Raw genomic sequence first — 16,628 nt, 5'->3', positions numbered from 1 at the left:
GAAACAGAACAATGTTAAGACTTATTTTATTATTTAACTAATACCCTACCTTTCATATTTCGCAATTTCTATCTGTCCACATATCACTGTCAAAATTTCCCTTCACGTTGAATGTGTCATGTGCATTGTGATATACATGAACTTTAGTGTAGTCATGTGTACACGGTGACTTGAACCGGGTCTGTCTCCCCTATAAAGAGCCTCTGTGTGGCAGCAGTATTCGTTTACGGCCATACCACTCTGAACACGCCCGATCTCGTCCGATCTCGGAAGCTAAGCAGGGTCGGGCCGGGTTAGTACTTGGATGGGAGACCGCCTGGGAATACCCGGTGCCGTAAGCATTTTGGCCCTCTGAGCAGCAGGGGGCGCTGTTTCTCCTTCAGTGCAATTTCAGGATTTATTATCGTGCTTTTTACACTTCACTTAATGCTGCATTGTAGAACATCACAGTTATATTAACAAAGATATATGATAGCATACGTTCAAATAATTACTTTTGCACATGGCCATAGGTCAGCTGTTATTACTACCAGTCCTGCATTCTTTCCATTTCTAATATTACCACTACACAAGACAGGAGTATAATTGTGTGCCACCTTTCACACACAAGGTGCTTTAGGAATGGACTCCAATTTAATTGAAGAAATCAGGCAGAATACCAGACAGCGGGACGCAACATGGCTTATGCAGAATACGAGGACAGCGGGTTAGGGTCATAAGATCTATCTATCCATCTATCTAATTATTGTTGTGTTCTAAAAGCTAGTGCTATTCCCGGCCTCTAGGTGGCACTGTGTTACTTCGGAGACAGAAGATAGAATTTAGAAGAAGACAGGTAGCTTGAGAAGTGTTATATATAACAGTTATGGTTACATCAAGAAAGATTTACGGCAGCATACTACAGAAAATGAGTACTGCACAAGGCCATGAAAAATGAATGCACATGAGAAGAGAACGAGACGAGCCGCTGTGTGATGATGATGAGTGTAGGAGATGTTCATGTTCCCTCTTTATGTTCTTCGTGTTGATTATCAGTTTCATGAGGTAAGACTTCGCTAACCAGAAATGTGTGTCCCTTCACGTTGAATGGGTCATGTGCATTGTGATATACATGAACTTTAGTGTAGTCATGTGTACACGGTGACTTGAACCGGGTCTGTCTCCCCTATAAAGAGCCTCTGTGTGGCAGCAGTATTCGTTTACGGCCATACCACTCTGAACACGCCCGATCTCGTCCGATCTCGGAAGCTAAGCAGGGTCGGGCCGGGTTAGTACTTGGATGGGAGACCGCCTGGGAATACCCGGTGCCGTAAGCATTTTGGCCCTCTGAGCAGCAGGGGGCGCTGTTTCTCCTTCAGTGCAATTTCAGGATTTATTATCGTGCTTTTTACACTTCACTTAATGCTGCATTGTAGAACATCACAGTTATATTAACAAAGATATATGATAGCATACGTTCAAATAATTACTTTTGCACATGGCCATAGGTCAGCTGTTATTACTACCAGTCCTGCATTCTTTCCATTTCTAATATTACCACTACACAAGACAGGAGTATAATTGTGTGCCACCTTTCACACACAAGGTGCTTTAGGAATGGACTCCAATTTAATTGAAGAAATCAGGCAGAATACCAGACAGCGGGACGCAACATGGCTTATGCAGAATACGAGGACAGCGGGTTAGGGTCATAAGATCTATCTATCCATCTATCTAATTATTGTTGTGTTCTAAAAGCTAGTGCTATTCCCGGCCTCTAGGTGGCACTGTGTTACTTCGGAGACAGAAGATAGAATTTAGAAGAAGACAGGTAGCTTGAGAAGTGTTATATATAACAGTTATGGTTACATCAAGAAAGATTTACGGCAGCATACTACAGAAAATGAGTACTGCACAAGGCCATGAAAAATGAATGCACATGAGAAGAGAACGAGACGAGCCGCTGTGTGATGATGATGAGTGTAGGAGATGTTCATGTTCCCTCTTTATGTTCTTCGTGTTGATTATCAGTTTCATGAGGTAAGACTTCGCTAACCAGAAATGTGTGTCCCTTCACGTTGAATGGGTCATGTGCATTGTGATATACATGAACTTTAGTGTAGTCATGTGTACACGGTGACTTGAACCGGGTCTGTCTCCCCTATAAAGAGCCTCTGCGTGAATACGTTCCTCGTTTACGGCCATACCACTCTGAACACGCCCGATCTCGTCCGATCTCGGAAGCTAAGCAGGGTCGGGCCGGGTTAGTACTTGGATGGGAGACCGCCTGGGAATACCCGGTGCCGTAAGCATTTTGGTCCTCTGAGCAGCAGGGGGCGCTGTTTCTCCTTCGGTGCAATTTCAGGAAATATTATTGCTGCTTTTTACACTTCACTCAATGCTGCACAGCTATACCAAAGTACACTAACATTAAAGAAGCTGGGAAATGGAACATAATAACTGAGAAACTTCTACAACTTGCAAGTTGATGAACATCACAGCGGGAGGGTTAAGAAGATGTAAAATGGTACATAACTGTGAAAATTCTACATTTGTAAATGCACAGTAATTTCCCTGGGGATAATAAACTTTGATCTTATCTTTTCCAGTTTGGGATAAATAAAGTCTATCTATCTATCTATCTATCTATCTATCTATCTATCTATCTATCTATCTATCTATCTATCTATCTATCCATCCATCCATCCATCCATCCATCCATCCATCCATCCAGCCATCCATCCACTGTTGTGTTCTAAATGCTAGTGCTATTCCCGGCCTCTAGGTGGCACTGTGTTACTTCGGAGACAGAAGATAGAATATAGAAGAAGACAGGTAGCTTGAGAGGTGTTGTATTTAAGAAAGTTGGTTGACATTAAAGTATTGTAAAAAGGTCATTCTCTGTCCGTTGCTTCTGTACCTTAGTATATAACAATTATGGTTACATCAAGAAAGATATACGGCAACATACTACAGAAAATGAGAACTGCACAAGGCCATGATATGTGAAAAATGAATGCACATGAGAAGTGTACGAGACGAGCCGCTGTGTGATGATGATGATGATGATGATGATGATGATGGGCGTAGGAGATGTTCGTTGTCCCTCTTTATGTTCTTCGTGTTGATGATCAGTTTCATGAGGTAAGACTTCACTAACCAGAAATGTGTGTTTCTAATGAATGTGTCATGTACATTGTGATATACATGAACTTTAGTGTAGTCATGTGTACACGGTGACTTGAACCGGGTCTGTCTCCCCTATAAAGAGCCTCTGTGTGGCGGCAGTACTCGTTTACGGCCATACCACTCTGAACACGCCCGATCTCGTCCGATCTCGGAAGCTAAGCAGGGTCGGGCCGGGTTAGTACTTGGATGGGAGACCGCCTGGGAATACCCGGTGCCGTAAGCATTTTGGTCCTCTGAGCAGCAGGGGGCGCTGTTTCTCCTTCAGTGCAATTTCAGGAAATATTATTGCTGCTTTTTACACTTCACTTAATGCTGCATTGTAGAACATCACAGTTATATTAACAAAGATATATGATAGCATACGTTCAAATAATTACTTTTGCACATGGCCATAGCTCCGCTGTTATTATTACCAGTCCTGAATTATTTCCATTACTTATATCACTACTAAACAAGACAGGAGAATAATTGTGTGCCACCTTTCACACACAAGGTGCTTTAGGAATGGACTCCAATTTAATTTAAGGAATCCAGCAAAATACCAGGACAGCAGGAGGCAACATGGCAATGTAGGTCAATTTTACCAGGAGGTACGGGGCTTATACAGAACATGAGGACAACGGGTTAGGGTTATATGTTTACCGGTTCAAAGCCAGCTGGAACCAGAAGAAGACAGCGGGAGGGTTAAGGAGATGTAAAATGGTAAATAAAAACTATGAAAATCTATCTATCTATCTATCTAAATATTGTTGTGTTCTAAAAGCTAATGCTATTCCCGGCCGAAACAAAATAATGTTATGACTAATTTTATTATTTAACTACTACCCTACCTTTTATATTTCACATTTTCTGTCTGTCCACATATCACTGTCAAAATTTTCCTTCATGTTGAATGGGTCATGTACATTGTGATATACACGAACTTTAGTGTAGTCATGTGTACACGGTGACTTGAACCGGGTCTGTCTCCCCTATAAAGAGCCTCTGCGTGAGTACGTTCCTCGTTTACGGCCATACCACTCTGAACACGCCCGATCTCGTCCGATCTCGGAAGCTAAGCAGGGTCGGGCCGGGTTAGTACTTGGATGGGAGACCGCCTGGGAATACCCGGTGCCGTAAGCATTTTGGTCCTCTGAGCAGCAGGGGGCGCTGTTTCTCCTTCAGTGCAATTTCATGGAAATATTAGTGCTGCTTTTTACACTAGATGGAACATAACAACTGAGAAAATCTACAATTTGCAAATTGATGAACATCACCCTTATATTGACAAAGAAATATGATAGCATTCATTCAAATAATTTCTTTTGCACATGGCCATAGGTCAGCTGTCATTACTACCAGTTCTGCTAAGGATGGTTGCAGAAACTCTCAAACTCAAGACATCCTTGATGAAATGATGTCAACCACTATCACACAAGTCACGGTATGGTTCAGGCAGTTATGAGGTTCAGAAAACGTCCTTCCTACTACATATGTGACGTTAGATGGTTTAAATTTGTAATCACCAGAAGAGAACAGGGTGGAAACAGCAGGTCACATTCTAAAAAAAGAGTTTATTGCTTATAAACTCAGGCTGCAAAGGTTACATGCTACATTTATGCCCAAGAGAGAACTGAGATATTTAAAAACTAGCACATATAAAAACACTCAAACAAGGAACTGACCAAGAGTTGAACCTAGAATGTTCTGAAGTCAGATGCATTTTGCGTTGCACCATTACAGCCCTGTAACAGTGCTGTTTGTTCTTGCATTTGTTGCACTGATATGGAGGTTTCAGGCGGGTTGTAAGAGGGTTGACCACAGTGATTTCAACAAAATGATGTTCACATGAGAAAACGGACAGATTGAGTTGTATAAAGTGAAACTTAAGGCAGCTGGAAACTTTGGCATGGTAGTAAAAGTAAAGGTGTTCTTTTGTGGTATCCACAGTGGGTGGCTGTTGCATTTTGTTTCGCATAATAAATGAAACATTGAGGTAGCAAGGGGTCAAACTCATCTTGTGTTGTTGATTGCTCAAGTCATATTATGCAAAAACAATTCGACATCTTCCAGGAATTTTGTGAATATGGATTGCAGAGAAGTACTGCTGAAGCTTGGCAAGTATGAATTTGGGTGAACTTTAAGCTGGTGGACAGGCGGTTTACGATCTACCTTTACAGAAGAATACAACGGGTGAACAGCCCATCTACCCAAATGTCAACCAAGACATCACCATGCACCATTTCAACAAGGTCACGGTTACAGTAGTAGTACATAAGACAGAAACGTCTAAATGTTAGTAATACGCGATATAGTATTTGAGAAAATAAGCAGGAACTAAGTATTGGGGAAGTTCATGTGTACTTCCTTACCAGCCATTTAAAACAGCCTTGTGCAAAGAATGACGAGATCATTTACTCTGAAGCTGCAGACATGGGCTGGTCATATGTCCATTTGTCTGTCTCACTCATTTGCCTGGCAATAATAGGTAAGATGACATTTTTTGCTCTATTCTACCAACGGGTCAGAGAGTTCAGGTTGTAGTACCGTTTCTCACTCCTAACTTTATGTTTGAGTGAAGCAAGTTCAGTGACGCGGGTATTCAGATGATTGTATATTCATTAAATCTGTCTTTGTCCAACTCCAGGCAGCGCACAACACAGAGTAAACAGAGAGGATTGCTTATCACAGCCAAACAAGATTATTTGGCGGAGAAGAGGAACGTCTGTGTTTATCGTTTGTAACTTTGACTGTGAAGCCAGCATGGAGGTAGAATGGTTTGTTTTCGACGAAGCCTGCCAATGACTCCACTTGGACACTTTTTACTCATCAAATCACTGAATGTAAGCGACAGTGGGACCTACTACTGTGCTGCAGTATCAAAAGAGCAACCTGCACCCGGCAAACAGTTCATAGCATCCGGCACCACTCTTGTTGTAAGGGGTTAGACTCGTGACTTACATGAGCTCATCAGTGAGATTTGAAAGATCAGGCACTGCTGTTTGGATTCTATGATGAAGGTGAATTGCAAGAAACAGCTTTTCTCCTGTTTCCAGGACAAGTCGAGTCATTGGGCCGCATTCTCCTACGGTCATCTTTTGTCCTTTTGGCCATCTACAGCCTCATACTTTATTACAATTATCATTCTAAAAAAGGTAACTTTAATTAACTTTAATGAACTGTAGATCATTTTGATATATGCATTTTCCAGTATTTGCAAATGTTATATATTCAAACAAGCCTGAAAATACAAATGTATGTGCTGTTTAGTATAACATTTATTATAACATGTTCCTCTACATTGTAGACTGGCAGCAATATAAGCCATTGCAGAAAGAAACACACAACTCACAAGGTAATTCATACATAACCTATTTCCTCTGTTTCCTCTATTCTACATCTTTTAATTTTGTTATTAAATCTTAGAAAGCCGTAAAAAGAGGAATGGGAACTGAGTGAAGTACTGGCTAGAAAATGCTGGAACTGAGTCATAAATGACTGAATAGTTATTTGGTTTGATAACTAATTCCTTCTTTACTTTAAAACAGAATAAACACACTATAAAACGACAATTCCAGGCTGTGGCCCAAGAGTTGCACATCAGAGGGAACAAACACACTCACCCTTCCCCAAATAAGGCAAGTCTTACTGTAGTGTGTTTGTGGTTAGATTCAGTCAAAACACTTCTCTGCACAGGTGTTGTTCAGTCCTTTTTCATAATTTTTGTAATTTTCTTACCAAATGTATTCTTGTTGCAAGTTGCAAGCAATCAGTTTACCCCTTCAACTGATGACATCTATGAAAATGTTTGGGTGCTTATTAAATGCCGGACAGTTTCAGCATTTGTACAGAAAATATGCATGTTCCCAATTTTTTTAAGCAAAGACTGTTTAACATCATTGTCAATATTTGTACTCTGATTTTCTAGTTATTGACTTGACACAATACAGTGATGTGATTGAAATTATTTTAATCAAAACCATGAAAACCCACAATAGAAAAATCACATTTAAATATAAAACATTGATTGATGCAGATGAGTTTTGACACAAAGACAACAAAAGAGTACTCTACAATACAACGCGTTACATTTAAGTAAACAAGTTTAGGTAAACTTAACTCACATCCCCAAACTAATTCTATTCTTTTCACTTCTGCATTGCAAAAATAATGTGCAACGTACTTTTTAGTAATTCTATTCACAAAACGTGTTTGTGTGATTGAGTCTCAATCTGAAAAAGAAACATGGCTAAGCAATTTTTACAACAGGCTGTTTTATAGTACTGGTATCACCAAATATAAAACCCTTTCCTCCTTGCAGAGTTACAATTTCCCTATATACATCTATATCACTTCTGTATATATTTTAAAACCCTTTCCTAACTCCCAAATAGGGGAATAGTTTTACAGTAAGTAAACCAACTGGCATCAGTGCAAATCCTGAAGATACAGAAGTTATCCATCAATATATTTTGTGTCAACTGTGTGACTGGTCCGTACGGAAATGGCCTCCATGCCACGACTTGTAGAGCAGCGACACACATGGGCACCAGACACACCAAGCCAAACATGACCTTGTGGAGACTGCAAAAGAGCAACTGCAATGACAGCAGACTTAATTTTCTTCTAGACTGTTTTGTACATGTAACTACTTCTGTGATGGGTTTACTCACATCAATGACACCATCAAAAACAGAATCAAAGCCAAAAGGCTGTGCTCAGCAGGTAATAGTAGACTAATCCTAGATATCTGCAGCCATCCTAAACTGACTATTAGTACTGCTCCAATAACAAGCCAGCTTTGCCAGAGTGGCAGAAAGAAACTGTGTGCACCTTGGATTGGAATCCTTCCCAGCCTCCTTTAGCTCTTCATAGCCAAATTGGTTGAGGATATTAAGCACAAGCCTAGGGGCCAGAGACTGAGCTGGCTTGGTGAACATAGCATTTGTTCCAAATACCATAGAGGAGATTCACGAACTGTAGAAGACGAAAAACAAAACGAAAAAGTACAATGAGTCAAAAACCACACATTTGATTTGGATACAGAAGCAGGAATAATAAATAGAACAAAAAGTTTTCCCTACATGAAGTATAGCATCATACCACGTGAACTGTGCTACATCCGATATGTTCAACTGTAGGCTTACGTACCTGCGCTTGTATTTCAACATGTCAGTGTCAATGATGTCAGCCAAAGGCAAACCAAAATGACTGACAGCTGCTTGAATTAGAACCCTGCAACAGAGATATAACAGACCAGGTACTATACATATTGATTTAGTGTCATTCCATCGTCGTCACAAGTTACAATGTCTTCAACATGTATTGCATTGTTTAATTAATGCTCGACATTCATTTAATTAGGTGAGTGAAACAATGAAAGTAAGGAAAAATGCTTGGATGTAGCAGTGTTGAGGGCCGAGTGCCAGCATTATGACTGCCATTCCAAACTCTAAGTAGAAGGTGAAGAGGATGATCCTGTAGTAGCAAACACCATGGAGCAGTTTCTGACAGCCCGATACTAACAGCTGGGGACACGATAGGGGATAAGAGACAAGATGAAACCTGAAAACTCACAATTACAACAAAAACAGATTTTGGTCAGGGTCAAAAACACTCATAACATTTTGCGTGTTTTAACCCTAGGTCACTTTGCAAAGCATTGGTTTTGCATGAAGCCACTTGTTTCCGTTCAGGTCATTACCATATGAAAAGCATTGTTCAATCAGTTGTGTACCCAAAGTACTGTAAGGCAGAGCAGCAGATTTTGAAAGCATTTTGTTAAGGTGCTTTCAAGTACTTTTAATACACAACTGAAGCATTCCAAAACTAGGATGTTAGAAAATCTAACTCAGAGGGACAATTTGATAACTCCTGTCTATGCTGTCTGAAAGTACCTGTGGACACATGAATCCAGCTCCATACATGAGGCTCTTGGCCAGTGATGGCAGCGCATCTGGAGGAATTAGGTGCTCAGCAAATATCAGGGTAAAGTTACTGAAGAAAGCCAATATGAAAACCTGGAAGAAATCCATTGCGACATATAACTAACTAATAAAATCTCTGTTGGTCAATATTTGCCAAGTCAAGGTTTTTAACAAAGCAAATGAAGACTGGTCAACTGTGACTGTGGTCAGAAGAGAACGCTGGAGGAGCCAATCAGAGACACCACCAAGGAAAAAAGGGAAACCAAGATGAAGGCCAAGTGTGCTGTTGGCTTAATTGGGGAAAGGATCGCTAATAGTAATTCATTCATTCAACATGCATTGGCTACAACAGACTGATAGAACATTTCCAACATCTTGCTGCACACATTGAAAGATCTAAACTCCACCCCCACACACTTTCTCTCCCCTGTCTCTCTTTCTGTCGACCCAACCCAACCTGTCAAGGCAGATCCCCACCCACCAGAGCAAGGTTCTGCCCAGGCCTCATCATGGGGGGATGTTGGGTCTCTTTAAATAGAATTAAAGAGAACGATCTAGTCCTGCTCTATGTGAAAGTCCCTGAATTATCGTTTATCGTGATTTCGCACTACATAGATGAAATTGAATTTAATGTAACTATTATATTAACTACTAATCGCCATGGGTTGAATAACTGCATATGATATTTGTGATTTGTATTGTTACTTTATTTATGAACGCGTTCAACCCTCCTGCGGAAAAGTTTCACTTTTCAGCCGCTTTCGCGCGACGAGGGCGGGGCCCACGCGGCTGTCACGTAGGACCTCTATCCAATCATATTCCTTCTCTGTGTTTCGCCACGCCCCCTTCCACGTCGACTTGCACTCTCGCCATATTTTCAATTCTGTGAGTCCTGCAGTTCTGCTTATCTCTAAGTTGGACGGACCAGACCATAGAGAAAACGGGAAATTTACCGGAGCGAAAGCGACATCTAATTCGCAACAATGAACATCTTCAGACTGACCGGGGACCTCTCTCATCTGGCCGCTATCATCATCCTGTTGCTCAAAATATGGAAGAGCAGATCATGTGCAGGTGAGCTATCTTATATTTGATATCATTTGCGTTTTTTTGCGTCATATTTCTTTCTTATGCAGCCTGTGTTTGGTGTGTAGCTTTAACTGCTCGAATTGCACCCAAGCGGTGAGCTAGCTACTCGCTAACGTTACTCAGTCATTCATTTCAGCCTGGTGGCTAAAGTTTGCGAGCATTTAATGGGCGTATCCGGGTAGTCTTGCAGTTTATAGTATAATTCTACATATCGCCACTTATTGTGTTGTTTACAGGGAAATGTGCAAGTAGTTGGGAAGTTATTTCAGTTGTGGATTAGCTTGCATATGTAGCAGGTGCTGGTTGAACACACTGATGTGGCGAAGCTACGAGTGTTACAGCCGCTTACACGCCGTTTATGTGCAGACATTCTTAGACGTATGCATAGGTAGAAATGTAAAGAAAGCGTTTCCCTGCAGCTTGACTGTCTCTGTCCGTATGTAACCTATGGACCTGTGTGTGTAGGTGTTCGATTCTTTCGGTCTGGCTTCTGACGTGGCGTTCTAGAAGGCGCTGCGGAAGTAGCTAACCCGCTAACTTTACCACGCAAGCTGTTACGAGTTATTATGACTGATGTGCCTGAAACTATACTGTAGTGCGCGAATCAAAGATAAAATTGTTGTGCAGACTTTATTTAAGTGATGACTGAAATTAGGTGTAAAGTTGACAATGTCACAAGAACGCGTTAGCTTAGTGTTGGTGCGGTTTTCAGTTTGATTTTGGCGAAACAAACGCACTTGTCCTCTAATTTAGTGTGTTTGAGTCATACATTAGTTGGTATCTAACATTTTATAAAATAATAATAATGGTTACGCTTGTTGAAGGACACACACACACGCTTTTTATCTTTGCCATCTTCTCCAATTGACACAGCAGGATAGTAACTCCCATCACATCAGTCTGTGTTGTCGTGGCCTCTGCATAGTTTGAAATGAATAAATCTGTTTGAAACACCTAACTCAAGTTTATCCTGCTTGGGTTTAAAAAAATCTCAAGTAGGATTGTAAACCGGACGTTCTATGTTTGCCTGAATACTTAAAGAGCTGTCACAATAACTTGGAAGAGAGGAAGCGATTGAGTGATTGACCTAAAGTCCTCTCACTTTCCAGTAGGGGTCGCTGTTAATCTAGAAAAGCTCTGACGGTTTGTATTGCTGATGTTTGAAGTTAGTCACATGCAGCGGCTTTGGTCATAATCATGTATTGCTAACAAATTGACTTATTTTTTGACATATTTTTGTCTAAGGTATCTCTGGAAAGAGCCAAATTATGTTTGCCATAGTGTTCACCACTCGCTACCTGGATCTCCTCACATCCTTCATCTCCCTCTATAACACCAGCATGAAGGTAAGTAACCATTATCTTTGCCTGATGTCCTGCGTTTAAAGTCCAGTAACTTGACTAACACGTTTCTTTCTGTGTCGTCCATCAGGTGATCTACATCGGCTGTTCATACGCCACGGTCTACCTGATCTACATGAAGTTCAGGGCCACCTATGATGGCAACCATGACAGTTTCAGAGTGGAGTTCCTGATTGTTCCTGTAGGGGGCCTTGCTGTTCTTGTCAACCACGACTTCTCTCTCTTAGAGGTTGGTTCATTCTCCCCATTCTCCCTTGTCAAACGTTTTAGATGCTTTGTTAATAGGCTGTAACAATTGTGAGTCCTTGAGTAATTTGAACAATACTTATGAAAACGTAACTTTGTACTTAAAAATGTCATTTGTCTCCCATTAGATCCTGTGGACGTTCTCCATCTACCTGGAGGCTGTGGCCATCCTGCCCCAGCTCTTCATGATCAGCAAGACCGGAGAGGCTGAGACCATCACCACCCACTACCTGTTCTGCCTGGGTCTGTACCGGGCGCTCTATCTCTTCAACTGGATCTGGCGTTTCTATTTCGAGGGCTTCTTCGACCTGATCGCCATCGTGGCCGGCGCGGTCCAGACCATCCTCTACTGTGACTTCTTCTACCTTTACGTCACTAAAGGTGAGTCTCCTGCCGACGTTATCCGTTATGGACCTTGATCTTATTTAGTGAAGGTGCTTTGGTACTAAATAAAGCACCAATAAATAGAATACTAGGAGAGGGAGCTAAGGTGGAATAAACAAATGCCCAGCGTACTTGTTTGCTTGTAGGTCTAAACACTGCAGCAATAAAAGCGTTTATTATCGGGTTTACAGCCATTTGGTGTAATTCAGGACATAAATAAAGTATTGTCTGTTTTTTAATGTGGCAGGAAGAGACTAAAATACTGCAGCATGTGTACACACACACACACACACAAACACACACACACACACACACACGAGAGGATGAGCAGCGGCACTCATTTGTTGACGCTTTTGTCAAACTTTTGTGTCTCAACCCTTCAGTGTTGAAAGGCAAGAAGCTGAGTCTGCCGGCGTAAAGACGGGCACAAAACAGGAAACCCGAACTCCCAGCAGGCTCGGGGCGCGGAGAAGAAATCACGGGTTCTCACCAACTATCAAAAGGATACCTGAGACAGAGAGTTCAATTGATGGGGGAAAAACACTAGTCTTCTTGATAATTGCCGATTGGAACTGGTAAACGCCAACACACACCAGAGCTGAAGCGAGATCATCCCAAGTCAACAACGCAGCGTTTGGATTTCTGTGTTCAGCGTCTTCAGCCTTAGCCTTCTTTTCATCGCTGTTCAAATAGGAGAAAAGGCTCTTCTCTTTTTTTTTTAAAATGTGTGAGGTGTATACGCTTATTTTGAAATTTGTCACACGATAGGGACGACTGAGGAAGACCTTGTTTGACTTCGTAATGAAATGCACAAATGTACAGTCTTAATAAAGTGGGGGTGAAGAGTTCATGTATCTGAGTGCCTGATGAGGTTTACATCCCGTTTCTCAGACAGTATTTCTTATTTTTTTCCTCATAGCTTACGGTCTCTTAGCTTTTTTTGTCTATGATTGCATCACAGTTTTTTTTTATTATTATTAAGAAAACCTGTATTGTTCTTCATATACTGTACTTCCTGTACCCGCTCTTGAAAACGTTTAAAGAGGCCAACCGTTTTGTTTTACCTTTCAAAACTGAACTCCATTCTGTGGAAACTCATTTCTAAAAGTCCCAAATTTTACAAACCGACGGATCTGTTCTACAAGGCAGAGCTATTTTGTAACTAGAAGTAAAGAGGATTCATCTCCTCTTTTAGTTTTAACTAACATACATACTGAGCTTTCAGACCAGCAATCATTCTGTCATAGGTGCCAGTATTTTTTAAATCCTAAGTGTCTCATTTGGAATGAAACATGAGTGTGTGTGTGTGTGTGTGTGTGCCTGATCGTTTTCCCCTCCAGCTCCACTGTACAGACGTAACTCAAACGCATAGTTCTGCAGCTTCAGTATAGATTTCCTTCCACCCTGCTACATCTCATTGTGGATGTGGATAAAAGAGCACAAACCAGTAACAACTACACACACTTCCTTTTTTGACAACGATCTGTATGAATGTGGAAGGTTGAAATTTGGAGCTCAGCAATAAACGAATGACGACTAGAAGGCAAAGATTGGAAGATCTGCAAGTAGTTGAGCCGGAGAGTCCTCTGGCGTTTTGACTGTGTGGGACATTGTGTTTGTGGAAGAGTACGTTAAAGTGTGAAGACTTGTGCAGTAATGTGGCTCAAACCTTTTTTCTCTTAGAAGTGTGTTCAATGGGTGCATTTGTTCAATATAAAAAGCCTCTTGTTGACTTGATCTGTTTTCAAATCAGCCATTCCTAAAGGATTATTTCAACTTTTTATGTTTTTTGGGGTTTTTTGTTGCATGATATCACCTCCATTAAAGATTTTATGAGAATCCCCATCATTGTAAGTTTGAATGCTGTATTAATGCAGAAGAATTAAATGTTTATTCTTACAAATCATTTATTTTAAAGTTTTGCAGGATTGCTCTCTTGGATTCAAAGCAAACACAAAGCACGAGTAAAGCTGAGGGAACGAGACGGGACTTCTGTGTTAATCACCTGAAAGTACACAGGATATAAAAGGATGGGTGCTATTTTGGCTTTATTGTCCAGATGAGTCTCATTAGTCTTCACCTCTGACACCATAGAGACGATCATAGTTCTTTGGCATCTCCACAATTTCTCCTGTACACACTTCATGAAACAACACAGGCCCATCGGACCAAAGAAGCGCAAAAGGCGTTAATAATTCCATTTATTTGGTTGCATTTGATGGTAATAACATACTGACATTCAAATAAATCATATAGTTACTTTCTGGAAAATCTAGTTCTATTTGGATGCAGTGCGCAGGGTTTGGTCGTCCATTAGGGAGAGCAGGGATGTGTGTGTGCTGCCACAGCTGCTGTTGTGACACTGGCGCACATATGCATTCAAGGAGCTTGCGTCTTATCCTGCCAGCATCAGTTGTGTGCTGATTAAGAAGAACCAGGATTGTGTGTTTCCTTTCCTCTTAAAGCGCCCACTCTTTCTCATTCTCCTGGGTTTTATGTTCCTGGGATAACAGGAGAGAAAATGGTCAACCGTACAGAACAGTGTGTGGTAGATTCTCCAGATATGTGTTTTTGATACACTGAATGTAAACACGTGAGCTCGTCTGCAGATAATTACTTTTCTTTGGATGTGGCGATTGTACACGCTGAACACGGTGCTATAACAAATATTAAAGATGGTTGAAATCAAGATGGACAAGAGGGCGAGGCCAGACAGCGCACAGAGCAGAGTCAACCCTCCTACGGACAACAGGAACACTGAAGGAGAGATGTAAAGAAGAGGATGGCAATGGTTTGGAAGTGTACAAGTATAGTATTGTCACATCAAAACACCAAAAACACTTGAATTTACAAACCTACCTTCAAAGAAAACAAACCCCGCCACGGACACGGTAACGGCGATGAGAGAAAAGAAGAGGAAGAGTCCAACTGGTAGCACTGACATGACACTGAACACAACCGCTGTCAGTGCTAGGAAGGGGTGTCTGCTGAGGTACTGTCCAATCCTCGTGTTCATCAGCTGTGCCACCTGCAGCAGGAGAGCAAAAAGACACAATTACAGCACGTAAACAAAGTCATGCTGCACCGGTTTGGAAGAGCACGACTGTCGCTTCTCTGATTAGAAAAGCAGTCATGGATACACGAAGACCTTCTGCCAGATGTGTTGTCTTACCTTGGGGTCTCTTTGGAGCCTGTCCAACAGAGCTGTCCATCTTTCCAGCTGAAGCTCAATCACACTGTTCCGCTGCATCTCTCACAGTGACCTAAAAGCACGAGAGGTCAGCCTGGGGAAACACTTTCAGCTGAGTTTGTCACACGCTTCATTTCAAACTGACATCACGACAAGAATCAGTCGGCAAAGTCAAACCTGAATAGTGAAATCAAAACAGGAAATGAACACGTCTCCTGAAGTTGCCTCACAGACTCCACAACTGCAACACACCCTTTTAAAAGCACTTTAAAACTCCTCCTGTTCACATTCTTGACCCTCCTCCTCCTCCTCCTCCTCCTCCTTCTCCTCCTTCTTCTACAAGACTCTTACACGCTTATTGCTGTCATCTAGTGTACGGCGAAATTGTTGCAGCACACAGTCTGGCCTCTGGGAATTTGGGATTACCGCAGTTGAATGCATTTTGATGACAGAGGCTTCGCTTGACGGAAGGAATTTCCATCCATTCATCCGACGATCTATTTCCCAAATGCTTACGCAGAGACATCAGAGGCCGATGAAAGTAGCTCAGAAGGGCATTTCTCTCATTGCGGCATGAGTTAAAGCTTCCATGGTACCTTAAGTGGTTTCAGCACAGTTGATAGGATTACAAAGGATCGCAGCCTTAAAAGCATTTTAGTGGATTTCTCCTCTTTGTTGTGACCCACATTTCCCCATGTTGCCCCTTGTACATTAACAAACCTTTGCTCCTCCTCATATACATTATTCATTAGCATAAATGGACCACTGTCACTAATTACGATGGATTTCATGGCGACTGCCCCCCAATTGTCTGTACTGGACTGCAAATGATTTATTTGGGGGACGACGAAGGCGCTGATATTTGTGAAACATTTGCATCTCTTTATGTTATTGCACATGAGGTGAATTGACAGCCATTTTCTCCAAAGTGTCACTCAGTACAATGTGAATTGTAATGAGATATCATGTGACCTGAGCCGTTTATGATACTTGGCCGTATACCATCTAGATGTTGTGTCTGAAAGCTGAAAGGTAAGAACTGTTGCTCTGCTACACATTGTTGAACTGCATCAAAGCACCAGTTCTCCTGAGATCCATTCGAGTTGTTTTGCAATGTCTTTACACCGTCATGATAAAATGCCTCTTGAAAGCAACGAGCCTACTTTCCACTTTATGTTCTCTCTAGCAGTTGGATGGTAACGGCAAGCTTTCTCCGTGAAGACAGAGAATGATTAGAATATTAAATGGCTGCACCAGAACCGCCACTGATTACTTCTTCAATCA

At 41.5% G+C, this 16,628-nt stretch overlaps 2 protein-coding genes and 5 non-coding genes across 8 annotated transcripts; 6 read left to right on the top strand and 1 right to left on the bottom strand.

Annotated features, from left to right (window-relative positions):
• The first annotated feature begins 222 nt into the window (after window positions 1-222).
• Window positions 223-341, top strand: LOC142992768 (5S ribosomal RNA). Its single transcript, XR_012961068.1, has one exon. It is a non-coding gene; the product is annotated as a 5S ribosomal RNA (ribosomal RNA).
• An 856-nt stretch (window positions 342-1,197) lies between these two features.
• Window positions 1,198-1,316, top strand: LOC142992767 (5S ribosomal RNA). The gene has a single exon (XR_012961067.1). It is a non-coding gene; the product is annotated as a 5S ribosomal RNA (ribosomal RNA).
• An 856-nt stretch (window positions 1,317-2,172) lies between these two features.
• On the top strand, window positions 2,173-2,291 carry LOC142992781 (5S ribosomal RNA). The gene has a single exon (XR_012961080.1). It is a non-coding gene; the product is annotated as a 5S ribosomal RNA (ribosomal RNA).
• A 981-nt stretch (window positions 2,292-3,272) lies between these two features.
• Window positions 3,273-3,391, top strand: LOC142992780 (5S ribosomal RNA). Its single transcript, XR_012961079.1, has one exon. It is a non-coding gene; the product is annotated as a 5S ribosomal RNA (ribosomal RNA).
• A 780-nt stretch (window positions 3,392-4,171) lies between these two features.
• LOC142992778 (5S ribosomal RNA) lies at window positions 4,172-4,290 on the top strand. Its single transcript, XR_012961078.1, has one exon. It is a non-coding gene; the product is annotated as a 5S ribosomal RNA (ribosomal RNA).
• Window positions 4,291-9,916: 5,626 nt separating this feature from the next.
• On the top strand, window positions 9,917-13,997 carry LOC142992490 (ER lumen protein-retaining receptor 2-like). The gene is made up of 5 exons (XM_076142956.1): window positions 9,917-10,148; window positions 11,409-11,509; window positions 11,595-11,753; window positions 11,899-12,151; window positions 12,538-13,997. The coding sequence occupies exons 1-5, from the start codon at window positions 10,058-10,060 to the stop codon at window positions 12,570-12,572; spliced, it is 639 nt and encodes a 212-aa protein (XP_075999071.1). The 5' UTR covers window positions 9,917-10,057; the 3' UTR covers window positions 12,573-13,997.
• LOC142992491 (lipid droplet assembly factor 1-like) lies at window positions 13,843-15,601 on the bottom strand. Of its 2 annotated transcripts, XM_076142958.1 has the most exons (5): window positions 15,522-15,601; window positions 15,327-15,417; window positions 15,014-15,182; window positions 14,772-14,911; window positions 13,843-14,655 (listed from the first exon to the last, which is right to left on the bottom strand). In XM_076142958.1, exons 2-5 carry the CDS (start codon window positions 15,402-15,404, stop codon window positions 14,614-14,616), a joined length of 429 nt encoding a protein of 142 aa, XP_075999073.1. In that variant the 5' UTR covers window positions 15,405-15,417; window positions 15,522-15,601; the 3' UTR covers window positions 13,843-14,613. The 2 variants fall into 2 exon arrangements, with proteins under 2 accessions (XP_075999073.1, XP_075999072.1); XM_076142957.1 differs by having other exon boundaries at window positions 15,327-15,590.
• Between the last annotated feature and the right edge of the window lie 1,027 nt (window positions 15,602-16,628).

The sequence above is a fragment of the Genypterus blacodes genome, unplaced genomic scaffold (assembly GCF_046128005.1).
Source record: "Genypterus blacodes isolate CSIRO-AG114 ecotype Tasmania unplaced genomic scaffold, CSIRO-AGI_Gbla_v1 ptg000022l_1, whole genome shotgun sequence".
Taxonomy (NCBI): domain Eukaryota; kingdom Metazoa; phylum Chordata; class Actinopteri; order Ophidiiformes; family Ophidiidae; genus Genypterus; species Genypterus blacodes.
The sequence above is the reverse complement of the archived record's forward strand: the minus strand, read 5'-3'. Positions and strand labels throughout refer to the sequence as shown.

Bases quoted from the DNA above. Each gene is read 5' to 3' on its own strand.
- LOC142992490 (XM_076142956.1), top strand. From the start codon at position 10,058: ATGAACATCTTCAGACTGACCGGGGACCTCTCTCATCTGGCCGCTATC. The intron at 10,149-11,408 runs GTGAGCTATCTT...TTTTTGTCTAAG, and splicing joins GAAGAGCAGATCATGTGCAG to GTATCTCTGGAAAGAGCCAA. The intron at 12,152-12,537 runs GTGAGTCTCCTG...TCAACCCTTCAG, and splicing joins CTACCTTTACGTCACTAAAG to TGTTGAAAGGCAAGAAGCTG.
- LOC142992491 (XM_076142958.1), bottom strand. From the start codon at position 15,404: ATGCAGCGGAACAGTGTGATTGAGCTTCAGCTGGAAAGATGGACAGCT. The intron at 14,912-15,013 runs GTAGGTTTGTAA...TCTCTCCTTCAG, and splicing joins GGGGTTTGTTTTCTTTGAAG to TGTTCCTGTTGTCCGTAGGA. The intron at 14,656-14,771 runs GTAATTATCTGC...CTGTTATCCCAG, and splicing joins ATCGCCACATCCAAAGAAAA to GAACATAAAACCCAGGAGAA.